Source organism: Rhinatrema bivittatum, chromosome 10 (genome assembly GCF_901001135.1).
Source record: "Rhinatrema bivittatum chromosome 10, aRhiBiv1.1, whole genome shotgun sequence".
Lineage (NCBI taxonomy): Eukaryota > Metazoa > Chordata > Amphibia > Gymnophiona > Rhinatrematidae > Rhinatrema > Rhinatrema bivittatum.
In genome coordinates this window covers 63,350,176-63,377,191 of record NC_042624.1, presented here as the reverse complement: position 1 = coordinate 63,377,191, position 27,016 = coordinate 63,350,176, and the positions used below count along the sequence as shown (strand labels likewise).

General features: G+C 41.8%; 1 protein-coding gene across 10 annotated transcripts in view; it reads right to left on the bottom strand.

Moving 5' to 3' along the window:
• CACNA1E (calcium voltage-gated channel subunit alpha1 E) overlaps window positions 1–27,016 on the bottom strand; it is a 735,423-nt gene that overhangs the window by 5,674 nt on the left and 702,733 nt on the right. For 4 of the 10 annotated variants that reach the window (XR_003858904.1, XM_029617785.1, XM_029617787.1 and 1 more), the window contains exons 40-45: window positions 26,224–26,320; window positions 18,881–18,986; window positions 18,141–18,248; window positions 14,101–14,201; window positions 2,880–2,986; window positions 1,756–1,864 (exon numbers count right to left, since the gene is read on the bottom strand). Coding sequence is in view for 8 of the 10 variants with exons in the window: in XM_029617785.1 (XP_029473645.1) it covers window positions 1,756–1,864; window positions 2,880–2,986; window positions 14,101–14,201; window positions 18,141–18,248; window positions 18,881–18,986; window positions 26,224–26,320 (628 nt within the window). In the remaining 2 variants the exon portion in view is untranslated. Of the gene's footprint in view, window positions 1–60; window positions 685–1,755; window positions 1,865–2,879; window positions 2,987–14,100; window positions 14,202–18,140; window positions 18,249–18,880; window positions 18,987–23,789; window positions 26,321–27,016 lie in introns of those variants that run through there. The other 6 variants (XM_029617783.1, XM_029617786.1, XM_029617784.1 and 3 more) reach the window with 4 other exon arrangements.

Here is a 27,016-nt window from a genome sequence, read left to right as displayed (position 1 = left end):
AGCTAGAGACTACAGTTAAGCTGGAATAACAATCTTGTCCAGAATCCATCTGAAGAGTGCACAGGAAGTCAGCTCATGATTCAAATTTTTTTTTTTTATCATGTTTCAATTAAATATATGGACAAAAGTTGTGATTTGCCATTGGCCTATTTCCACAAAGCATTCTGTTGATCCATCTTTAAAAATCTCTTTATTTACATTTTGGCTGTGCTCAACTTTATATAAATTAAATAAAGTTAGATAACTTTTTAAGATGCTTAATTTTCACATGTAGCACCTTTTATCTTCAAAGTCATTAGCGGGAAGAAAAAGATGCATATTCTGACAGTTTTCTGTCAGCAGGAAACATCAGGAAGGTGCTCCAGGCCTTTCCAGTATTTATTTGATTTATATTCCGCTTTTCGGTACTTCAAAGCAGATTACATTCAGGTACTGTAGATGGCAGGGCAGCCATAAGTGAGTTAATTTTTTCTGATGTATCAGTTGTGCCGGGAAGTGTGGTGTGTGATATAAAGAATTCACAGAGATACGACTACGAACTCTGAGACACACACACACACAACTGAACTGGAACGCACACTAATTAAACACTGCAACCTAACAACAATTACACACAGTCATGGGCACATGGACTGGAGTTTTGCTGGTCTGAATGTGGAAGAGGTAGAACTCAGCTCATGGACACTAGAGTTGACAATGAGAGAAACAGAGATCCAGAAAACCATCAAATACTAGGAAAAAATGTGATAAAAGAAGACCATTTATAAGTACAGCTTTGCAAGATAGAACATATCTTTGGTAAATCAATCTAATGGAAGTAGTTTTCAAAAGCATTTATACAGTTTTACGTGTGTAAACAGGCTTTCTGAAAGTGACCTCAGGGGTTGTGCATGTAAAAGTACGCGCATAAATGATCTTGCATGTACTTTTATGCATATTGCAGAGAAGTGTTTGGAAGTGGGAGGGGGGCAAAAAATAATTTACGTGTGTATTTTAGATTTTCGGAAATGTGCACGGAAATGTCTGCGTGGACGTTTACAGCTGCTCTCTAGCAGGTGTAAATGTGCATGCCTATGCCTTGCTGTGTCCACATTTACTCCATACATGTGGGTTCTTATATAATCTAGCATAATAGACATTACCTCGAAATTTCTTACTGAATAAGATTAAAAAAATGCAATTATATTTAGTTTTTCTCTTGACTATAGCACATTTTATAATATAGTTCCCAGGAAATCCTCCGGTTCACATATGGTAAGGGCAATTAGTTTGATTCAACACAAATTTTCTAGGTTACATATCATGGCATGTCCGTAAAGCCTCAGATGATTGGTCAGTCCTTTAATGGAGCTTGTACTCAACTAATTCATGCTATGTACATTAGATATTATGTTACTATTTCCAAACGGTCCTCAGATTGAAGATCTCCAATTGTGCTGCCTGTGCTAATGACGCCTCCTTATGTGGACACTCACTGCCACCTCGTAAAGGCGCCCACAACCACAAGGCTATATCATAACAGTGTCATAGCACTTTAGTGAGTGTGGGTAAACCAATAGTTAGTTACATTCTCCTTGTGAATATAAACTTCATCTTCTGACACTTTAGCAACAAGAACATGTGCAGCTATATAAAATTAAAAACAAGCTGTGTCATACAGTCCAGAAAGAATCACAGCTAACCAGATGTTTAAAGAATCCTGTAGTCAAATCAGAAATAAGGCAGGGTGGATGACTACTTTAAAGATGGTGTTACCAGAGATAGTTGCTCTTGGAACTGTCCTTGTCTCCTGTCCAAGCAAGGTGGCTGAAATATCTCTTGAGGGGAGAGCGGACTCAGTGATGGGAACCCACTTCGGATGCTCCTATTAAAAAACAATAAAAATAAAAAAGACCATCCAAGCAAAGTGAAGTAGGTGAACGTGATCTATGCAAAATACGGGCATGAACAAGAGATTTTGTGAGTATGTAAATAAGCGAATGCTGTACTATAACATTTCATCCAGTCATTCCAGTTTATCTGATGAGAAAGATTCCCCAAGTATGATTACTGAGGAATGAAAACCAAGAAGTGGCTCAAAGTGGAACTGGTGCTCCAGTGCTGTTTATCAGGGTGATTGTGCATAATTTCTCTTCACGGGGCTGACTATTCACTGATGTTTAGTCTATTGGTTATTTGCTGGGGTAGTGTCCATGAGGTTGGCTATGCATTGATCTTGTGTCTATGGGACCGAATCTGTGCCAGTGTTGTCAGTGGACCTGATAATTTGTAAATTTGTAAACCATTATGATGGCTGAACTGAATGACGGTATATAAAACTGAACAAATGAATAAATAAATAAATAAATTTGCTAGCACTGCTGAGGGCTGATTCTACGCCAGTTACTGCTTGTATTTATTATATACTGTTTGTGCATCAACAAACCCCCTCCCCACACCTTTCCAAATGTCATGCTATGTCTTGATGTATGTTGAAAGTGTAATTTTAAAATGACCATTGCCAGATTTTAGGTCAACTCTTGTGTATGAACCTACTGAAATGAAAAAAAAAAAGGCATTAAAACATTGTAACAGAGAAACAAAGAAAAATATCTCCTGTCCAAAACTTATTTAAGAACACCACCCCCTGCCTCCAACATACACACTGTAAGATTATTTTCTCCTAACCTTTATTTATGGAAAAATTAGTAGTTGTGTGAACAACAAAAGTACACTTTTTGGCCAGCCGGCATTGCTATGACTAACCTGATCTGCTGTATTGGTTCATTCAACTGGTACTATGGGGGAGGCTACCCAGGATCTGGCTTAGGCAATGATATTGTGCCAATGGTGCTGTCCATACTCTAGTGTGATAGTTCAACCCAGGTCACATGACTTACAAGGTCGAGAGCACTTCCTGCTGAAGGTAGGGCAACGCATTGGCATTGGAAATGATCTCCTGAGGCAAAGACGAGGCGTCCATTCGCTGGAACATCGGGGCGTTTTTCTGAGGAAGTTAAAAGAATTATGCCTGAGTGTACAAACGATGGACTTCTTTAAAATTCACTTTTCACTAACAAGTTCTCAGGCAGGGATATGATGGGACCCAGTTGTTGGAGGGATACTTTTGGCCAATCTTGGCTTCTTTAGGTATCCCTGGGATACTTGTGGCGCTGACCGAGGGGGGTGGGGGGGGGGGGAGGCCATCTAGGAATACAATGCATTGGGATGGAGGTGACCAACAATCCATTCCTGCTGAGCATTAAAAGTATGCAAAGCAAACTGTCGCTAATTTGTCAGACCGTGGAAAATTTACAAAATAAAAACAACTGTAACATGCTAATTCAGGAAAACCTATGTGACAAATAGTTTTGCCTTAAACATATTTAAGCATCATTGCAAGCTAAGTAGAATATTAATTTAGATACTTGATTTCTGGTACATAAAAGTATTAATACCCTTGGAATGCCTTGTTTCACTAACGGCAAACTTATGGATCATTTCCATGGCCTCAGCATGCCATGGAGTCAGTGTGCGAAGGCATGAATGCCTACAGAAAATTATTCAGGGGAGGGAGGGGGATAATGACAAAAAAACAGGTATGTTAAAAAAAAAATCATAGAAATACTTAACAAAAAAACAATTAGTCATTCAAATCTAGGGGTTGAAGGGGGGGGGGGGGAAGCAAATGACCCCACCTAGTCCCCCCACAGGCACTCATGCACTCAGGCCTGAGGGGAGAGGGAAGATGGTTGCTGCTACTCTGGTGACCTCTGCTGGCAATTAGTGCTACTGAAGGAATACCTCCCAGGAAACAGCCCTTCAGCTCTTGGCCTGGAGCTCACTGGGCATGCCATTTAGGGACCAGGGAGTAGGGAAGAGACCACTGGAGAACAACAAAAAAATAAAGACAAAAAGCTATAAAATGCCAAACTTAAGGTCTACAGGAAAAGCTTGGAAATCCATTTCTGTTATGCTGACTTGAATTCTTCTCCTCTGGTGCTTTTTACTGTTATTAAACTTAATATGAAGGTTCAGAACTGTTCTGGATGAAATGGTTAGATTTCTAAATTGTATGTTTGTTTGCTTTTTTTTAGATAAATTGTTGGATATCTCTCTTTTCCATTACTGGACAGTATCACTATGGGGGCAAGCTTCAAAACAGCCTGCCCTGATGCAAAGTCTGCAGGTACTTTGAATCCTAACGCTTTATACAAATTCTCAAAGGAAAAGTCTGCCCTTGCTGCATAGCGTGGTGATTATCACCCTAACAACTGCAGTAAGACTGCATCCAACTTCCAAGAACAAACTCGGGTGATCTGCACAGTGCAGCAGTTAGGATCCTAATAGTGGTGGTATGGCTGCATTGGGCTTCTAAGAAGGTTGGGATAACCCACATGGAGTGCATGGTTAAAATCAATGCATGAATAAGCATGAGGACACAGGATGTTTTGGACAATTGCCTTACCAGCTGTGGTAGCTGTGTAAATTGTTAGAAAGCCTGGTGCTAACACAAGGATGTGCCCTTGGGTGTTGATCGTGTAAGAATGAAAGAGGAAGATAAGGCTTTCAATAGCCTACCCATAGAGGTGGTGGAGGCCAGTACATTTTGGATTCTGGGCATATTTAGGAGCACTTATGGATGGTGGTGGTTGAGAAAGGGTTGAAGGGTCAGGTCAAAGGCATGAACACAGGACTAGTATTGGGTTGCGTATGGGTGTTGTATGCTTATCTAACCAAAGTGGAAGAATCTCAGTTGGGCAGACTGAATCTCTCTCTCAGTTATTTACTATGTTACTGTGCACATGTGTATAACTGGCCCATGGACTTGGCACCTGCTTTTTGTGTGAGCTGAATATGGCAAGCAAATTACATGCAATACATCTGAAAATGCAAAGTACGAGTGCTACTTCCTAATCCTGCCCAGAACAGGTTCATCCTTAACTCGGCTAAAGGTACATGCACAATGAAACCCCGCAAGCACTTTTAGCCAGATTAGGAATAGGCCGTCTTCAGACAGCCCTGTTACTTGGGCAAATCGGCATTTATCCAAGTAAATGGCTTTTGAAAATTGTTCTCTATGGGGGAAGAAACTGTGGTTGTTGTGTAAATCCACTAGGACATGTAGAATTAAGGGTCCATAAAAGCTGTATGTGATGCTTTTTAATTAACTTAAAACATCTATTAATAGCTTTCGAGAGCTGCTATCTTCCCTTCATCAGGCCAGTGAAGAAACAGCACAGTTACTCTGGGTTTAAATAGTACAGAGCCATCTGGGTCTTAAGCTGCCTGCATATATATGAATACATGCACAGCCTCCACAATACGCACATCCATCTCATGCATATTCATTGCGGATATTCTGAAAACCTGATCTGCTTCTGACATTCCAGGAATGGAGTTGCCTACCCCTAGCCTAGTGGTTAGATCAGGGCAGTGCAGGGTAGGGGAATGTGCCACCTATGCCACAGCAGCCCCCATTGTGCTTCTGCTTGCATAAAAGCAAGTGACCCCTAGAGTCTGTGTGGATATTTAGCTCGGATTTAAGGAAAGGATTGAGTATTTCCTTTCAGTTTTCCTAATTTGTCAGAGTAAGAGCATAAAGCCTTGCTGCAGGAGACTTCAAAAGTAAGAGAGTAATTTTTAACCCATACCTAGTGTGAGACCTCTCTAGTGATTTCTGCAATTAAGTATTCTATGTAAATGTTTGTTGGGGAGGAAGTTTTTATCTGCCCATAAAGGGAGGAGTAAAAAGAGAAGTTTCTTTGGTCAACTTGGTTTCCCGGCTTGGACCAAGTCAGAGTTTCTCAAGCCAGTCCTCAGGGCACACCTAGTCAGTCAGGATTTCAGGATATCCACACTGAATATGAATGAGATAGATTTGAATACAGTGGAGGCAGTGCATACAAATCTCTCTCATGCACATTCATTGTGGATATCCTGAAAATCCGACTGGTTAGGTGTGTCCCAAGGACTGGGTTGAGAAGCACTGGTCTAAGGGATTTTCTTGCCAATCTGGCAAAAGCATGGAAGCTTGGAGGAGTGGAAACATAGACAGTATCATCACAGGGAGGAGAGAAGACAATCTGAGCTACCATTTTGCATGGTCAGCAAGCAAATAGCTAAGGAAGTACAAGAAGGTATTCAGAGAGCAGAAGAGAAGTTTGAGAGTCTAAGATCAAGCAAATAGATCTCAGGTATTTGGATGGGAAACTAAATTTGGAAGAGGGCTCCCTATTTCACAGTTTACCAGGGAGGCTTCACATTTCATCCAAGAATAAGGAAGGACCTTAAGGGATGGATAAAGGGATCACAGATTTACTATTCTGAATTTCTTTGTGGAAAGTAAGTGAAAGAGATTTGTGCCAAGGGCCATATTTGCATATTTCATCAGTAACATTGTGTTTGAGCACCATCTGTGTGTACACCTTGCAGAGCCTACAATGTTTATTATTCCCCCCGCCCCATCCCCATTTCCATGGAGGCCTTCCAACTGGGAAACTGAAAAAAAAGACATTGTGAAACAAAAAAAACACTTTGCTCCAGTACCGAGTATTCCCTGTGACTCACAGAGGAGAGACCTGAGTTTGGGGGTTAAGTTCCTAAATAATAAGCTGCCTAGAGGTTCAGAGTTAAGGAGCTTGGGAATCCAGGGGAGAAGGAGCCCTGCAATAGTAACTTCCGGAGAAAGTGAATCTTGAAGGTGAAGAGAAAGTACATCGAGAGGCCTGCTCTTAGAAAAGAAGCAGAGAACAGAGGATAAAGTGGAGTTTCCTCTGTAGCAGTACCGAGTGGAAACTGGAATTTCAACCATCAAGGTGACCCTCTTATCCTGATCATTCACCTGGTCTAAACCTTAATACAGATCGCTGAAGGAGAGGGGTTTCATCTTCCAGAGAGGGGAGCTGGAGCTTTTCTACTTCAATCCTCTCAGAAGAGGAGGAGATCTGGAACAGATGCAGTGTAGCTTTCCCCCGGAGCCTGAAGGACAGAGGAAGAGAGCTGAGCTGGGCAGTTTTCCTATAGCAGTAATGTCTGCAAGGGGGGGCCCTTGCTGTTAGGACTGTCGTTGGCATAAGCTGCATCAAATATTAGGTATTGGTGGAGAAAAAAGAATGAGGTCCTTTCCTTGCCTAAATGTTGCAATCGGTTCTTTAAGTTACTGGAGCAGAAGTGTAAAGATTTTGCCTTGCAGCTTTCATCAGATAGAGAGACTTTGTTTTGGCGAACCCCACTTCCTGTGTGTCCGGTTCTTGATTGTGCATAGGAAACGGAAGGGTTTAAGGAGTCTACAATTTGCCAGAGGGTGCTATGGATTTGAATTTACTCCTGTAAACAAGAACCCTGTTTATTCTTTATCTAACAAGGAGCCAGGGGTTCCACGTGCTATGCAATTTGTGGCCACGCATTTGGATGGGCTTGTTTTGACTTGGTGGTTTCTGGCTCTGTTTTGTTAAGCTGTCCCACCATGAGTACATTTACACTGAAAAACTTGCTTAATAAAGAGAATGTAAAATAAAAAGCTCTTGCCAGTAAATGTCCTGTTCAGAGGAGATTGTTGCATTATTAATGCTGAATTCCCAATGAATCCACTTTTAAAAAGCAGTGCATATGTCATTTAAGCAATAATCCAAGGCAGGCAGTTTCATAACTGCCAGTTAATGCCCAGTGTGGGAGAACTGAAGTCCACAGACAAAGCTGAAGGCCATTAATCTACACAGGGAATTAGCTAAATGATATAAATACTTGATCCACAGGGAGGTGCTGCTACTCCAAGCTACAATTTGATTATTTTTTAGGGCTTTCAGAAATGTTTCTTTCATGATATTTTGTAATTGTACAATATTTGAAAATAATGGGATGACCTTGGTTTTTCAGTTGGAAGCAGTGCAGAGAAAGGTGACCAAACTAATGTGGGGTCTGTACCTAAAGAGTTACGAGACTGAAGGACCTCAATATGCATGCACTGGAGGACAGGAGAAACAGAGGTGGTATGATACAGACTTTTAAATACCTGTACGGTATTAGTATTGCACAGGAATGAAACCTTTTTCCTATGTTACTATGTATGTGCATGTATGCACACAGAAGATCAGAGGTCGCAACATAGTAAATGTAAGCAGATAGAGACTAAAATGGCCCACATAGTCTACCCAGTAGCAACCATCCATTCTGGGTCCCTGTGCATGTAAGGCTGAATATAGGTCTCTTTACACTGCTATATGATGGAGTCTTGAAACAGGTCCTGGTCATTAATATTTGAGGCACATTATCCTGTGGTAAATATTAAGGGACTTCATTTAACATCTACTGTTGGGTTATTGTGATGAGTTATTGGGGCAGAGGTTTATTCCTTTAAGTGGATGTTATGAGGGAGAACCACAAGGGGAAGTCTCTATTGGATCAATAGAAGGTGGTCTTCAGAGTGAGAATTGTTCATTTGCTGTGATTTTTTGGCTGGGGATTTGACTTGAAGCAGAGTGGGAATGTCATGGCTTCTAGGAGGGCAATTGTTCTTCTAAATACAGCAAAGCCCAAGGCATGGAAGATCAGTGAACCATTACTGGCCTCCTGGGGAATGTCCAACGACAATCCAGGAGGAGTATGGAGCAAATCAGCCTTATGGACACCTTTTGGAAGGTGAGTATCCTATACTAAGGGGCTTACGACTGAGAATTCAGTGTGGAGTTGTGAGTACTAAAACACATCTATTTTTGGAAGAAGAATGTTTTGTTGCTGTCGGTGTTGTTGCTAATCAATGCTGTAAGAATCTGTAAACCTTAATTTATTCAGTGAATTTTAGTATTGCTCTTCTCTGACTACTGGAGACCACAGAAATAATATATTTGCTTTGTTGAAGATACCCCCCTTCATCCCAACATGTAGGTTTCAAGAAAGGTATCTGTTGGGTCATGGAAGAAGACGGGGTGCACTCAGAGGGGTCACAGAGGGGAAAGATATGTTTTATAGAGTTTTCCCTGTCCAGCTTGATAGATCCTACCCGTGACTCTGTGCCAGGGCCACTACGCCATCTGCTTGACCATTTTCATTTTTCTGTGAACCCAATGAGAGACTAGTGCTTAGCTCATAAACAGGCATCAGGCACTCTCATTTTTTGGCCCTGTCAGGGTCCAGCAATGAAAAGTTTCAGGGTGTGAATCAAATTTTTGAGTGAGAGTCAGGATCCATTCCCTACAGGTGGCTCAATCCTGAAAATCTATAAACAGTGCTTACACAAGTCACTGGGAGGGTCGTTGATGAAAGGAGCAAGGAAGAAGCAACTAGGACTGTGGCTCTCCTAGCTCCAGGAGGGGACAGTGGTCTTGCCCTTCCTTTGCGAGATGTGTTCATTCTCTGAAATGGTTGGAGGAATTCCAGGAGGGGGTCCTATAGTCTGCAGCACTCTGGAAGGCATTTGTCCGCAGGTGTCAGGGGCAGGACATTTGGTTTGGGAGACTGAAGACACCAACCAGGTATTAACAAACTTTTCAAGTGGATGATTTTCACATTCCTGAGGGGTTTAAATGGAGAATTTATCCCCATTAGGCACATGAGGACGACTTGGGTTTGTTTTCTTTTACTAACTGAATAAAGTGACATGAGAAGCTGAATTTTTTGACATCCTTCCAGTTGTCTTTTCCTATTTTTATACTGCTAGAACAATTTACTTTGGTTTTCAGTAAAGTACATTTTGTTTTGGAATTGAACCTAGTGGTAGATATTCTGTTTTTTTGAAAGACTCGGCACTTAAAGTTTTACTGTTTGCCATGGAAGAATCCTGATCCAGAGGTGCAACCAGGTCTTCCTCAAACCCCTGCATCATCTTAAGATAGCTCCCCTTGCCTATTCTGGGAGTGCCTGCAAAAATGGGGTTACATGTATACAAATTCCCACATGGAACCAGATACCCACTCTCCTTCCACCATGTGTCTTTTAGGCTTGTAACTGCCACTCCATGCAGATTACCAAATGCTTCATGCCACTAGGGATCCTCTGTGTTTATATGACATATATATTATATTTATGATAATTTGCTAACAAACTATGAGGCCTATGTACTAACACATTAAAACCAGCAGGCTAGTATGCATTACCTGATGATTTTAACATGCATGATACTCCAGGTTTTAGCACCCAGTATACCAAGTTAAATATACAGAGAGGTAGATATTCATAGCCTACATAGCTATGTAATTTAGCCAGATAACACTTACCTGGCTAAGTTACAAGGATATTCTGTGGCACGACTATGCTGCTGAATGTCCGTGTAGAAGTTGATACTTAGCTAGATAAATTGTCTAAGTTAGACGGATACAACTTATCCGGCTAAGTCTTAATATCGCTACTTAGCCGGATAAGTTATTTAGCGCACCCTGATCCGCCCACTGCCTGCCCCCAAGTTAACTGGCTAGCCAGGTAGCCGGATAAGTGTCTTAAAACCTGATTCATCAAGGTATTTTCCCATAGACCCAGAATGGGAGAAAAGCCTTAGGGGTAGATTTTAAAAGATGCACGCATGCATGTTATAAAATCGGGTGGCCATGCGCACACGTGCGCCAGATTTTACAATCTGTGCGCGCATGTGTGGGCAGCGCGTGCAGGGGCGGGGGGAGTAAATCTTTGCGAATTATGTGCAGCGATAAAATTGGGCCTTCCCCCGTTCCCTCCCAATCCACTCCAATTAAGAAGTGGCCTGGGAGGGAACTTCCCTACCCCCCTACCTAAACTCCCTCCCCCTCTCCTTCCTACCACCTAAACCCTTCCTATCTATCCTTTTTTTTTTTTTTTTTGCAACTTACTTCACTGCCGGAGCTGAAGTAAGTTGCACGTGCCGGTCGGCTGCAGGTGCGTGAGTCATCGGAACAGCAAACAATGGCGCTGTCCTGGCCTGCCCCCTGCCCCGCCCCTTCCTTGTGCGCGAACTGAGGTTTACGCGCTTGGCCGGGCCAGTTTAAAATGCACGCGGCGCTCACAAGACCCAGCCACCCACGTAAACCCTCAGTTTTACGCGCGCAGAACTTTTAAAACCCGGCCATTAGTGAATGAGATCCTTATCTGGTTATCTAGTGGCCACTTAGTATAACCGGATATTCAGCAGATGCTAGATAGCCGGATAAGCCGGATTAGTGAATGAGATCCTTATCTTGTTATCTAGTGGCCACTTAGTATAACCGGATATTCAGCAGATGCTAGATAGCCGGATTAGTGAATGAGGTCCTTATCTTGTTATCTAGTGGCCACTTAGTATAACCGGATATTCAGCAGATGCTAGATAGCCGGATTAGTGAATGAGGTCCTTATCTTGTTATCTAGTGGCCACTTAGTATAACCGGATATTCAGCAGATGCTAGATAGCCGGATTAGTGAATGAGGTCCTTATCTTGTTATCTAGTGGCCACTTAGTATAACCGGATATTCAGCAGATGCTAGATAGCCGGATTAGTGAATGAGGTCCTTATCTTGTTATCTAGTGGCCAATTAGTATAACCGGATATTCAGCAGATGCTAGATAGCCGGATAAGCCGGATTAGTGAATGAGATCCTTATCTTGTTATCTAGTGGCCACTTAGTATAACCGGATATTCAGCAGATGCTAGATAGCCGGATAAGCCGGATTAGTGAATGAGGTCCTTATCTGGTTATCTAGTGGTCACTTAGTATAACCGGATATTCAGCAGATGAAAGATAACCGGAAAAGTCCTACTTATCCGGCTATCTCCAGAGTCTGACTATCAGGCCCCTAATGTGCATGCTGAAACTGCATTAAAGTAAGCTAAGTCCTTAGAATGTTCCCTGCATGTATTTAATAATGTTAGCAGGTAAAAAAACACACATGCAATGCCTCTGTCCTACATCTAAACTATACAAACACTACAGAGGAACTCGGCAATATATACTGCCCACATTTTTTATTGTTATTTATTATATACACAGTTTTATCAAATAATTTTAGCACACATATTTCATATGTGTGCATATGGATAGTATGGATGTATGGAGGGTAATGCATGTATGATGATGTTTTAATATTTGGGGGAGCATTATCTCACATAGCTGGTTATATGAAATATGTGTGCTAAAATTATTTGATAAAACTGTGTATATAATAAATAACAATAAAATATTTGGGCAGTATATATTGCCGAGTTCCTCTGTAGTGTTTGTATAGTTTAATAATGTTAGCACATGTTCCCCCAGGAAGTTTGGTTGAATTTACAATGATAACATGGTTGAGATAAATTTATTACTGCTTTGTAAATACCACAGTCTAACTAGTGAGCTCATTACCATAGTATTTACATACTCCGCTGCATTAAAAGTTAACACAATCATGTTATTTTAATGTGGCCACCTTAGGGGACCTTGGTACACATACATTGGCCTGGCTACTGCATGTGCTAAATGCATCTAAACCTTAACACACAATCAAACCTTTTCCATTGGAAAGGAAACTGTAGAACTAGGGGTCACAGATTGAAGCTACAAAGAGGTAGACTCAGGAACATAATCAGAGAATATTTCTTCACAGAAATGGAATGCCCTCCCGGAGAAAGTAGTAAAGACAAGAGACGGTAGCAAAATTCAAGAAAAAAAATGGGATAAACAGAGAGGATCCCTTTTTAGCAAAGATGGAAACAAAATACTGGGGCATAACGCATAAAACAGCAGTTCAACCCAAAACACCATTGAAATGATTTATTATGCTTCCAGGAAAGGCACAGGGTTACCCACACTGAGCTGCAGCTGTCACTCTAAACAGAAGGCATGGAGTAACCAACACAGAGCAGGAGGTATAGTCCTAAAGACCTTGCTGGGCAGACTGGATAGGCTATTTTAATTTCTATGTTACTATGGTTAGACTCAAAAAACAAAGCGGTAGCCGATCCAGTGAGCTGTGTAACAGTGACGACAATAGGAATCGGATAAAAACAAGCCCTTTATTAAAACGCCCGACTCTGGCCGAGTTTCGCTCCCTTGCACAGAGCTGCCTCAGGGGCAAATTTCATTCAACCAGGACTTGAAATAGTCAGTAGAAGATATCGCATTGATAATCAGCGTTGATGATTTCACACCAAAACAAATGGGTTTTCTCTAATTCACATAGCGATGCTATGTGATGCCGGCAATGAAGTGAAAAGCGTTCAATATATATCAAATCCAAAATAACGAGCAGTCTTTCAACCTGTCGACAGGTGAATTACTATGGTTAGACTGCCAGCAATGTCTTTCTTTTTTAATTTTTTCTTTCTGGAGACCAAAAACTTCTATTCCACCAAAAATACATTCCTGCCTCTTGTGCATTATTTATTTCATAATATTCCTAAATCCTACCCCCTGTGACAGAAAGGATGCTCAATACTGGGTCTTCTGTCTCATAGCGAAGGGCACTGTGGATGAACCATGGGGCTGGTTCCAAAAATAGGTCATTTAATTCATTTACAAACTAAAACGTGTCTTCAGGTTTCCTCTGGATTCCTGCATGCTGTCAGCACAAGGGCTCCCCAAATACCCGCTACAGTGTGAGCACAGAGAGTGGTGTAGGCATTCTTGTTCATTTCAGGGAGAAAGCCGCAGCAAAAATCCAGAAAGAGATGACATCCTTCCCATTTAAAAAATAAAAAGTACCATACAATATTTTTCAGAACTTAAACAAGAAATACAAATAAACCTAAAGAAGAGAACATTTCAAAGTTTGGCTTTGAAATGCAATGCAGGCAGTGGATGCAGCCTTGTAAAGATAAATCCACATACATCCGAGCAAAAGGTGATAAAATCACCCACCTTCTAATAAACTGATCAAATCACCTATTGTGTTCCTGGCCTGACTCTATGAAAAAAGCAGGTCTTAGCAGGTTTTAATGCAGTAAACAAACAAACTCCCCCAAAAACATTGAGCAATAAAAAAAAAAAAAAGCTTTGGTTTACTGGTTTTATTTACTTTATAGATCATGTCAGGATTATTTTACCATTTGTAAAGTATGAAAATGTCTGCCTAGTACTGTAATGTCAGCAGTATGCACTCACATTGCTGAGTATTTGAGGCTCTCCTTAGCATGCAGTCACTATAACACACACACACACACATATGCCAGGGCCCACCAGCCTCTGACAGCTCCTCACCTGTTCCTCCAGCTGCTGCCTCAGCTTCTTTGCTTTGCTTAGCTTATAGTAATCCATAATCATCATGGCAGCATAGATCTTGCCGACTGTCAGGTCTGATGCTACAACAGGAAAGAAGCGTGTAAAACAAACCAGCAGAGCCACACACACACACACACACACCCCTCATGATGGGAATTCAGAGCTGCTCCCCAGAGGAAATGGGGTACATCTGGAGGATTCTTCTCCCTCCTTTACGAAGCAGCAGCTTTCATGGTCATGGGTTGCTATGCGCTACCTTTGCTGATCTTTTTTGAGGGATTAAAGTTAGTCTTGCAACTGCCCATTAGATAAGGTTTTTGGAAGATCACATTTCAGTACAGTTACCCTGATGGGGCATGTGACCTGTTACGTGCTGAGCTGGAGGCGCTTCTTCCAAACTCTGTAACCTTTAGATGGAGTTATAGCCATTGTGACAGCATACATAAAATGGGTAATATATTTGCAAATAAGCTTCCTGTTAATAATTCTTCTTCTTCGCCAACTTAAGGACCCGTCATCTCAGCGCTAGAGTCCCTATATTAATAGCCCACGTTAGTTACACCGCCTTTTGCTTAATGTTTAATATTTAATATATTTTTTCTTGAAATTGTGTAAGGGCTCCTCCCAGATTGAGGACTTGACTTGAAATAGGTACTTTTAGTATAATTACTGATCTTATTTTTACTTCTTTGTTTATGTATTTCCTATGCCTTTTCAAATTTTCCTTGCAAGATTTGTCTTGTCATATTTGTGAAATTCAATAAACTATAAAAAAAAAAAGGGTAATATACAACTTGCCTATCAAGTTATATGTCGAAGAAGAAGATGAGCACTAATCTGTCAATGCACTCTTGCATCTTCTAGACTTGTGCATCAAACACTCCGAGCCCTTTGAAGTGGGAAGATGCCTCACTCCTGGCTCTGCGCTTGCATGATGTGGACAGGGGTAGGGAAAGGGTTGAGGAAACAGATAAAAGACATGAGGGAGAGGAAGTAGGTGCTGGGTTGCCTAAGGGATTTCAGATGTGCACCTACCCAAATTGGATAAATCTCAGCTGTAGCATTTCGGGGTTTATCTACCATATTACTACTGAGGCATCAAAGCCACTGCTTGGATAGAGCCCAACCATCTGCAGATATTCCTCAGGCCAGGAAGATTTCTTCTTTAGTCTTCTGAGCCAAAATGGAGCCAACTTATTCTTCTCAAGTAGGTAAGACATGATGTCCTTATAGACAAGCAACATCCTTGAATAGATCTCACATTCAGACATATTGTGGTTTGCTCATCGACACCTATAGCAGACGACTCCACAACTTTCTAGAAGGTTTCCTATGTGCACCAGGAACAGGAGTTGAAGCTTCCAGTCTGCTTTGATGCCAGATCATCCACAATCTCCCCTTCAAACCCCTCCCCCCCCACACACACAAAAAAAGGAAACACTGCAAGACAGAACATAATTTTCACTCACAATAAATAAATTTTAAATCAAAAGAAAGTTGTAGAAATTAAATGGAAAACATCTGGTTGATATTTTCAATGCACTTTGGGATTGAGAAAATTCCGCGCAACAACTGACATGTAAATTCTGTCAAAAAAATAAGGGCTTTCTATCTTTATCTGCTCAAAAATAACAAAATACTAGATGGAAAAAAATAGAAGGAAGATGCAGAAGGTTTTGGAGAGGAATGAAGAGAATGGAGGCCAGTGTGGCTTCTCAGTATTAGGCAGCAAAAAAAGAAAGGAGGCATTCGCTCCCAATGGCTGCCATGCCACCTATAGCAGAATGAACGGTAAGAGAATGACACAACTTAGAAGTTTTTCTGATTCAGCTTGCATCACCCACTGCATCTGGATGCTTGTTCTTAGAGAAGCCCCAATGATCTGGGATGCTTTAGATGCAACTTTTTTTTATTTATTTATTCCTGGCACATGCATGACAAATTCCAGTCAGCTCTCGGCTGGCATTCTCTTTCTTCCTTCCCTCCATCTCCCATCACGCTCCAGTCCCCAAGCCCTCCTGATTCTTTTTGCAAAACAAGGACCTCTGTTGACTAAGATGTTATCCCTGCAGCAAGCGACCATCTCTCCTTCCCCATTATCCCTTCACCTTTTTGGGGTCCAGCCATCTGTCGGAGCCTGTTAGTCCTGAAGATCAGGAGTGTTGTGCATAGCATGGCCACGCTGCTGTTGCTAACCCAAGACGTTAACCAGCTTATTAGAAGGCAGATTTTACTAGAGCTGAAGTTACGACCCTGCCAAGTGATGATGGGATAGCAATAGAAGGGATGGAACAAAATATATTGTAATCACTAAATAAACAGATTAACTACAGGATCTAGAAGTACTTCAGCGCAATGAGGTAGGTATAGGGAGATGAGGGCTGATATAGAAAAAATGTGGCTCAATTGTTTTTATATTTAGGTCTTTCTCCAGTATCAGAGTACTAATGCACAATGAGGGCATTTCTTTTTTTGTTGGCCAGGAAAAACACAGAAGCATGGCTTTATAATAAAGCATGCCTAGAGAATTTCCATCTGCTCTTCAACCTTGTACCAGCAATCGGCATTAGAATCCTTTTTTGTTAGCCAACTATCAAACCAAACGTGTAAGGCTATGAAGCTATAATAAAAATGACCTAATCTGACTAATGATGGGGGTGGGGAACGCTCCTTTAGGCTTGGGCATACAGGCAAGAATATATCGCCAGCTTGTCCTGCCTAATTAAAAAAACATTCTATGCACATATTCAGCATGAGGTCAGAACACCCAGGTGTTAAAAGAGAGGTTCAGAGTCACAGCATTGAGCTCCACATACTACAAAAACCTGTGTTGTTTCTGAATTCAGTGAAGACATTGCGCATCCCACTACTGGATGCATTCTGGCTGCTGTTAGTTCATCTTTTTCATCTCACCTTCTTCCTAACTCTGCTCTATCTGTTGAAAGTGCTATCTCTAGGTAAAAAGTCCAGGCACAAGATTGCATTTCAATAGTAGATCATGGAGATATTGAAACTGAATTTCCAGAGGGTAGAAGCACTAATATTTAACCCTTTTGCACAAACAGTGTGCCACACAGAACTGGCCTACAATTTATTTTTCTGAAGTAGGTTTTGTAGATATTTATGGCAGATTTAGAAAAGATAATCTCTTTACAGTCAGTATGCCAACCAGTATTCAGTAGTTATCTTCTCCGCTCCCCCTCATCCTTCATTAGTTATGGGCAGCAGATCCCAGGACACAGGCAATATCCTTTTGTTTAGAGCAGAAAAGATTCTATCAGGATCTGACCGTGATGCCAAAACATGGGGTTTGTCTCCCCATTCCATTGGATCATGATTATGAGCTGATGACAGACACCAAAGACCAGATAGTATCTACCTACAGATCCATGGAAGTGTAGTTCAAGATTCTAGTAAGACTGGTCCACTGGATTACAGGAAGCCTCTCCCATTGCCAGCCCTGTTGCCGAGGGCTGCAACAGGTAAGAGGGTCCACCACAGAGGAGAGGATTATGGGGTCCACCACAGAGGAGAGGGTTATGGGGTCCTCCACAGAGAAGAGGGTTATATGGGGTCCTCCACAAAGAAGAGTGTCATGTTGCATCTTCACCAAGCCTCCAGACTCTTCTGGCATTCTGACAGCTCAAAGCACATACCAAACCTTCCGCTTACTCTTGGAGAAATCTCTGGACTTTTCTCAGGGATTCGAGTAGACCTCCTTTCTGTCCATGGTAGGAGTGACAGGATCGTAACATTTCACTGGTTTACAGCAATGGATTTTATTTAGCCATTAGGCAAAGGGGCCTTACAGACCATATCCACATTCAAGTGCTTCTTTAACAGGTTTTGTTTGTTTGCTGTGCTTTGCTCAATAAATCTCTTTATTTTTTTCTTCCATCCTGTGTCTACGGGAAGAATGCTTAGTAAAGGATCTGAACTGTCCCATTATGTTGTTTTTCTCAATGGGCAGCGTGTGTTGTGTAGACAGGAATAGGAATATAAATGGGCAAACGTCTTACCTCTAGGCATTGGCACAAGCAAGTCCAGCATCTTCTGAGAAAGGTGAGGCCAAATGGCTAAGATGTCCTTCTGAAGTTCTGAGTCCAGCTGCTGTCGGTCTGCACCCCCTGGAAGAGAGTGAAGAAACTCAAGGAAAGCTAGGTGGAAGATCCGATAGCTTGGGGAAAATACATCCAAGATTTATGTTCACATCCAAATCGTATTGACAAATCTCCAAAATCTCTTTCAATGCCAAATCAGAGAGGACATGTCAGAAGTTCTGCCTTAGCCCAAATGTAATCAAGTTTGTTAACATGACATTGTTAATTTGTTACCAGGATAAGATGTATATGCAAATCATGGCATTGGCACAGTTAATCAGCTAGCTAGGCTTAATGTGAGAGCTGCACATGCTTCCCCCATAGCTCATCCAGACATTCTAATCTTGGCTTTCAATATACCCTGCAATTCTATTTCTAAAACCCCTCACGGAACGGCTAATGCAGATGCAGTTAAACCCTGACCTGTAGCACTTACAGCTCTCTTAATAGAACTCAATACTGACTTGATGCCCTCCTTGCTATTCCAGCTTCTGACCTCTCCCGAGCAAGAGGCCTACAACTGTGACACCCCCCCCCCCCAAATACAGAAATTATCCACTGAAAACTAATCATAGTGAAGATCTCAATCTGAACTTGAAACCTAACCCTGGTCTTTATCTTTTAAGGCTCACAACTCCGCCTTGTTGCGGTTACTGTACCTTTGGCAATTTTGATGTCCAGAGCTGTCCTAATTAGTGCCATCAGAGTAGAGGTAAAATGGACCGTCATGTCCTCAGCCACAGGCATGTTCATCAGAACCAACCTCTGCACAAAAAACATTGGGTGCAAAAAATATCGAAACACATCGACAAGGCAAAAAAAAAAAAAAAAAAAGAAGTGCACACAAACACACAATGTTTACACCACAAACAAAAAGTAGGGCAAGGACTCCTAACCCTTTTCCCCTCTCCTCCCTACCCCACTACTTGCTTGCTGCCTTCCTGCATCTCAACATGAAAATAATGGAGGCATCCAATTAAAATATGACAAGGAATTTCAGCATGTATGATTGAGAATTGTGGCTGGAAGAATTTGCAGGATAACGGCAGCTCTTTTACTCTATCACCCCACGGCTGCTCAGAATTTCCTCTTCTATGGCTATGTCCATAAACGTATCTGTGGTCTCGAGCCCCCTTTTTGAGTTGTAAGAGATGAGTTTGCCAGGGCAATGGAAGCGCATGCAGAGCTCCGTGTTCTGCCAGGGGGCAGGTGGAGAGAGAGAAGCGTAAGACCAAAGGAAGTAGGGAGAGCGGGAAAAGCTTGACTCCATTCCCCAAGGAGGGATGGACTGAAAGCAGACAGTCACTTTTACTCCAGATTCCCCATTCCACTCCCTGAGTTTTGAGTGCTTATGGTATTACACAGACAGCGGTAATCCCAAATAAAAGTGTTTGATCTAAAGAAGAAAACACAGTCCCCATTCTGTGTATGGCTTGGACCCTGCTTTTTGTAGGGTTGACTTCTAAGAGACCCTCCTTCAATTTCAGAATTTTACAGGACACAAATCCCATGTACAATGAGAACTCTTTCCTTCTACAGTTGCTCGCGAGATCTAATCATAGCTCCATTGTTCCACGGATGATACAATAACTCTACTTTCTACCTGAAGAATATAGCAATAGCCTAGTGCAGCACTCCAGTTACAAAACAGAAACATAGCTGAGGAAATTTCCTGTGACTGCAAATGACACATCATTGAAGTAATCTGCCACTAGGAAGACACCTGAATTACAGAATGGACTACAGAACTAGCCTTGCATATGTACTATACACATCGCTGACATGATACAGGGCCCACCATAGAACCAGAACAAAAAACAAACAGCAGCACCCAGGAAATGATTCCAAGAAGTGCGGCTCAGTGGAAGACAAAACTATTCAGGCCATTTCTTCTAATGAATATTGAATCAATAGATGTATTACATTTGGTCTTTCCTGGAATTCACCTGTGTTTATAATTCTCACTGTAGAGCTGCTCTTTTACTGCATCGGGTGCTGTTTTTACTTAAGCAAAGAAATCACAGTGCCAGTACTGGGATCTCTGGCTGTTTACCCTGAAAGCAGCACACTATGATTATAAGGACTTCAGGTTGAAAGAAAATTCACCTTTATCAAGTTCAGCCTTCCCATTTTCCAGAGATATCTTACTAATGTTGAAAATCATCCATTAATGCAAATACTGATGTCCCTAGGGTTTGCTCTAATTGGGAAAATACTGCAGTTTTATTGACACTGTGGTACTGGATCTTTTTCTAAAGCTACGATGGCATTTCTTCTTCTTAATTATAAGATGATGTTCCATAGTGCTTCCGTATTTCTTAAATAACTCACCAAAGAAATCAAAATATTGCCTCCTTCAGGTAGGAAAAGCCTTACTCAAAAGTACAACTTTTCCTCAATTTCAATTCGTTTGCTTTCTAAAAGCTGCACCTTGTTAAATTTCTTAATCTCTTTTGAAGCATAGCAATGAAACTGTTCTTTAACACAAATCTTAACTGGTATTCTGCAAACTGAAAGAATGCTTTTAGCTCCCTAAATATCCATTGTCATACATGCCAGAATGTGAGGAGCACTATCGTCACAATTTGGTCTGGGACTCACAAATTTAATTAGCATGTCACTGAAAGTGGCTCACCATGCAATGAAATGGCCAATAGTCACAGTATAAGCAAAGAATATTTACATGTTTGCGCCCTGTAACTAAGCATTAATAGTAAATACATAGTAATGAGATGAGAGGCGGTAGAGAGCACTTTTATCTTAATACTCATCTTTCTTGATGCTAAACATCCTCCAGGTGACAAAAATGTGGAAACTAGAGTGCATATAATCAATAAAGAAATATACTGAGGGACAGGTTCCAAATCCTATGCACAGGTGGATATCGACTTTAGATCTGCATGCGCACCAACATTTCATGTGATTACATATGTAATTACCTGTGGCTAAAAGCACGCACATTATGGACCAGTACCATACTGGTCAGAACAATCAGAGCTGGGAAAGTTAAGGCTATGTTGGTGGCACATTCTTGATGAGGCACAATATATTATAATACCCATTCCAAAAGCAATGTGATGAAGCTGGATCTAGTCTGAGAAGGTAAGAGGGAAGCACTGGAGCTCCCTGGATTCACAGAGACAGGATTGACTTTGGACTCCTAAGGAGAGAGGATTGTCCTGGCATACAGGTCTCTTCCAGTGGGCAAGGTATTGTCCCAACATTTTCTAGGTTGCATGCTCTCTGTGTATTTGTGTGGGAGGGGTTGAAGGTATTTTTGTGGGGTTGTCTCAGAAGTCTTCTCTATCCTACTCAGGATGAAGGCTGGTTAAAAGGTCTCCTCTTTCTCACACTATGTAGCTGTCTTAGGCTTTCGCTGCTTCACATTAGAGTTGGCTATCCATGAGTTCCCTTTTCCACATGGCACAGGGGGGATTCAAAAACCAAGCACCAGCAAACCACCCTACTGCATTCACTATAACAGAGAAACAACCACCCTAGCACCTGCAGTGCGGACCACTTACAAGGCTCCAAATTCTGTAGCATTCTTCAAACACTCATAGAAAACGCCTTTGCTCCGCACCGAATTGCCCAAGGATTTCCACAGAAATCTGCAACATGTTAGCTATTTGCGCAGTACATTAAAGATGTTCCCTGCTGCTGAAGGATTTTCCACATAGGGCAGAGTGCAATGATGCTGATCGCTCTGCTCTTTATGTTCTGTTGCTTTGAGCATTTCACATTTTCTTTTTTACATTTATAATTGCAAGGGTGTTCTTGTCTAAACAAGTATATAAACTTCAATTTCTGAACTCCCCCCCCCCCCCCACCCAAAGAAAATACCTTCCTTTAGACTGATAATTTGGGGGCAATATCCAGACTGTCCACTCTAGAATAAAGTCCACAGGTACTTTTTATCTGTGGACACTGAGTCACACAGATTTTCACTTGGAAAAGTGCTTGGACATTTGCACTTTTTTCTGTAGGTACATTTGCTTTGGAAAATAAATGTGCATAGACTAGAAAATATAATCTACATGGATTATTTTCTGATCCCCCCCCCACCACACACTCTGGGAATGCCTCCCTTACCTGTGGCTATAAAAGCATGCACATTATGGGCAAAGAAACCAGCGCTGCTTTAGGCAGTTTGAGGGAAGGCAATTTTAAAACAGCCAAGTAACACCCGTACATTGCAATTTATCCTGTGACTGGCTTTGAAGATTGACTTCTTTATGATCACCAGGTTATGTAAGAGATAAGATGGGCTAGCTCTACATTTTTGCGGAGCAGAAAAGTGTATGTGTAACTGAGCTGATGGGCCTTATTCAGTAAAGACTTTTTTTTCCCATAGCCACAGAATGGGAAAAGCCCTATTTCAATATGAACTTCAGTACATTCATAATCATTTCCCACTCATTTCTCTGTCCGCCTCCTTTAATTCTCCTGCAATCTTATGTTCCCTTTCTTATTCGATTGTCAGCATGGAACTCTGGAGCTGTTTAGGAAGATTCCTACATTAGGGGGAATTTTCAAAAGCATTTATGCGCACAAGATGCAGTTTTAGATGTGTAAATGGGCTTTTTCAAAATCACCCCAGGGGCTATAACGAGTCAGAGTACATGCAGAGTGAGGGTGGGAAAAACCGTTTCCGCACGTACTTTACATTTTCAAGAAGTACGCATGACCTTTATCCCTGCTCTAAAGGAAGCGTAAATGTTATACCTATGCAGCGCAGGGATATGTGCATACCTGGGAAGTCCCTGGGCACTTAGTACGTGCGGGCTGTTATAAAATCACCCTCTATCAGGGTTTGTGTACACAGATGGATGTACATAACCCAATTTCATGCACACTTATGTGCACAAAAAGGATTTCTGGGAGGGCAGAATTGGGATTGACATGCATACGTTTTTATTTTTAGAAGTATACCCATAAAATTAACCCGCACAATGAATGTGCTGCAAAAAGCAGTTGTAATTTTGGGCAAGTTAGTTTCTGCGTGTTAGTTAAGATAATTTTCAAGACGACTTATGCGCACAAGTTCTTTATGAAAATTACATGTGATTTGACAAGATACAAGTTATGCCAGTTGTCACAAAATTACCCTCTGAAAAAAAATAACGAAATATTCTATATGTTGCAGAATGCTGGGGCACATGGGACTGTTTGAATTTGCATGCGTTACTATTCTACTGATAGCCAAATTAAAGCAAATGTTATGATATGTGGTGTGCCGAGGATTTATTTTTGCTTTTACCTTTTTCGAAAGCAGATGGTGTTACCAATACGGTTTTGTTTGCATTTTGTTCTTTTTGCCAATGGCCTCCTTTGATGCTTTAGAACTTGAAAATAAGCATGGCGACATTGGGTCATTTGGTGATCTTAATCCTTTTCACGACTATCAATGCGCAGTAGTGGGGGAAATGCAGCATTAAAATTGTGATTACATTAGGGAACATCCTTAAAGCCTTACTGTCTTTGCCTCTGCCACCAACCTGTGCCCTATTTTCTCCTCCCAAGCCTCCTCTGTTTCCTGGCACATTAGAATGAAGGATTGGTGTCTACCTTATATGCCACTTTGGATGGACATCTCTTGCCGAGACCTAGAGGCGGTGACATGAGTGTCAGCATTTCATACATCTCAGTGTAATGGATGCGGCCACTGCTCATGGAGGGGGAAAGGGGGCAGGAGGCAGGAGGAGGAAGAGGAAGGGAGAGAATGCAGACAACAGTGGGAGAGAAAAAAGGCATACCCAAGAGAGCAAAACAAACAAACAAAAACGAAACACAGAGAACAGGAGAGAAAAAGAAAACACAAACAGAAAAGAACAGGAGACCCATTAATCAATGCAAGTTGTTCGCTGTCCATACCTGTGAAGGTTTATACCTTGCCATCATCGCTGCCGCACATATCGGAAAACCCTGTGCCAATTCAGGCATTACATTTCCCTGATTTCTGTTTTTACGCTTCTTGATTGTATCTTCCTGTTAGGTTTCTGTTTTTCATGTCTTCCTTTTCCACTCTGGTTTTCCAGTTCCCAGGGCTGCGTGACAGCGGTATAAACTGGATATACGGCACTCAAACGATGGGTTATCGAAGGCGCTTTGACTATGGAGGCAAGTGTTTTGTGCCTCGCTACCTTCCAGCTCTTTACTTGCTTTAGCTGCTGCCTCGTCCTTCTCCTCCATGTCATGCAGCAGCTCCATCTCTCATAACCCATGTTTGGATGGTCGTGTATCCCCTTTGGTATCTATGCAATGCGGAAATGGGGCCTTGCATAGAAGATATGGGCATGGCTAGAGTTCAAAGGAATAGCCCAATTGCTTCCACCTGGATCTGTGGAGCAAGAGGTACCTACAGCATGCACTAGTGCAAAGCATGCTCAAGATTGAAAACAAATCAGAAAGCCCCGCATGCACGCTCCCTCCCCCGCCCCCAGAGCTCTATGCCATCATGCGACTGCGAGATTTGCCAGGTCCGAGTTTAAAGAGTCAGGCAACTATCCCACAGTCTCAGACTTTCTCCTTTTGGTTCTCTGTGCAGGCAGTGGTTGAGCAGGTTTAGTGCTCCCTCTCTGATTGGTTCATTATACTACACTTCCTGCAGCTCACTGACTTCCAAAGCTTTTCATGCTTCCTAAATGTGCCTCTCCAGAAATGTGACTAGCTACACCCTGTAACTACAGGAGGTACAGAGCAAATGGACCTGAAGTTATTTGCTTGGACAAATTTGACGATTGGTATGGGATGTCTGAGCAGAATAGATAGGAAAGGATTACACTGAATTCTCCCAGCAATTTGTGTCATCTTCCAAGTCACTAAATGTAGCAGTGTAATAAAGAATTCCTTGCCTGTCACAACAAGAAATATTATGATGCAATACAACACATAACGCAAACCCTACCACAACACAATGCAGTGAAAACTCCGTAGTATAATAGAGTGGTCCCCAAATCTAGTCCTTGTGAGCCAAAAACAGATCTAGTTTTCAGGATAACCAAAATAAATATCTGGTTCCCAGATGCAAGGAGATGCCATGAATGTCTATTGTAGATATCCTGAAACCAGACAAGTTCATAGCTCATGAGATACAGAGTTGAAGATCACTGGCACGGTAATTTTTTATTTCAACTTTTCACAATTCAATCTCGGTGCATCTTTTGCCTCTTGTATTTTTCCCTTTCCTTTTATGCAGTGTTTCCTTTTATCTTTCACTTTTCCCCATACTTGACTTTCCAATTATGATATACAATTATAGTTAGCAACAGGGGACAGGTCACAACTTGTTGTGACAGAACAGAATGGGTTACACTAGTTTCTCTGGCATCTTGTCATCTTTTTGCCAAATTTCCTCCATATTTGTGAACAAGCACACATAGTAATTACCTCTTTCCATGCAAAATTATTGTGCATGTGCTCTGCACACACTTGTACAGTATATCTGCCAGACTTGTGACTCATCATCACATTTTGAATTGCAGCATATTAAATCACCAGTGCCAGTATCTCATGCTAACTGCCACTGTGCTACCTGTCTTGTGTTCCCCTCTCTCCCTTTATCTTCCTTTCTCTAAACCACTATTTAAGGCCTAGTTTAAATTCTAAACTGCATTCTCTCCTAGCAACTTGGGTAACACTGGGATCCTGTTGCGTTCTCAGAACTGTTAGGTGCTGCTAGTTTTAGTCTGACCAGCACTGCCATTGATGTGCCAAGCAGCTGCCCTCCCCAGTTAGGGAAAACCTGTGGATTAATGCATTTGGACTGAGGAGGAAGGGACACAGTTGTATGCTCACTGCTGGATTCCCTTCCTCCCCCCCGTTCATGACTTCAAAAGTCTAATGACTCATGCGCATGGTGGGAGTGATCAGCCTCTTTAAACTCAGAGGAAAGCAGCACGGGGTTCCCTTGCGTGGTGGAGTAGTGGAGCAGAAGGAAGGGGATGGGAACGTTATGCTGGTGTCCCCACTGCCGGCTCGTGGCTGGGGATGGGTGCCAAACCTTGCACGCCACCCTGTAGGGGCAGTTCTCTCCCAGGCCCAGTGGAGGCGGAATCACTCGTACTAATATGTACATATCCTTATAGGGTATCCTGCCGCTGTAAAAGAAGCACAGGCGCGTTAATCAGGACACACAAGAGAGAACTGAAGCAAGATGTGGAGAGGAATCAAATGCCAAGAAGGGAGAGCAGCACCCAGAGAACAAACCTAGAACCCATCTGCTCTCAACCCTAATGGCTCTGACAGACTAGACAGAATGTCAGTGGGGATGGATCAAAGTTGCAAAACGTGCAGGTAAATTTAGTCTGGGCTATAGTGCTACTGCCCCCACTAACAAAGGGAATACCAGGTTAGTGAATCCTCTTCCCTCCTGGGGAGTTTTGCTTCTTCAGCTCCCACCTATGTGATGGATCTCATCCCATTTATCTAATGCTATGAAAAGATTCCGAGAAACAGAAAATATCATCAATGATTACAGCTTAAATAAGTTAAAATGCACACCTCAGGTTTCAGTCTTTGAAGTTGGCAGGATATTTTTTTGATGTGGAGTCTATTACTGATATTCTGAATAAGTAAGCGTTCTGGTTCTTATTCAATCTTTTTTTTTTTTTTTTTAAGTCTAGATCAGGACTAAAATCTAAGCACAGTGGCTACGTTCTCATCTGATTGCCCTGTCCTTCTGTGGAATTCAAAGCATAGCCTGGTACTCTATAGCTATGAACACAGGAATGTGTTATAATTCATTTTCTGTCATTACCATCAATAATTTAATTTTGATACTTTAAGCACTAGGA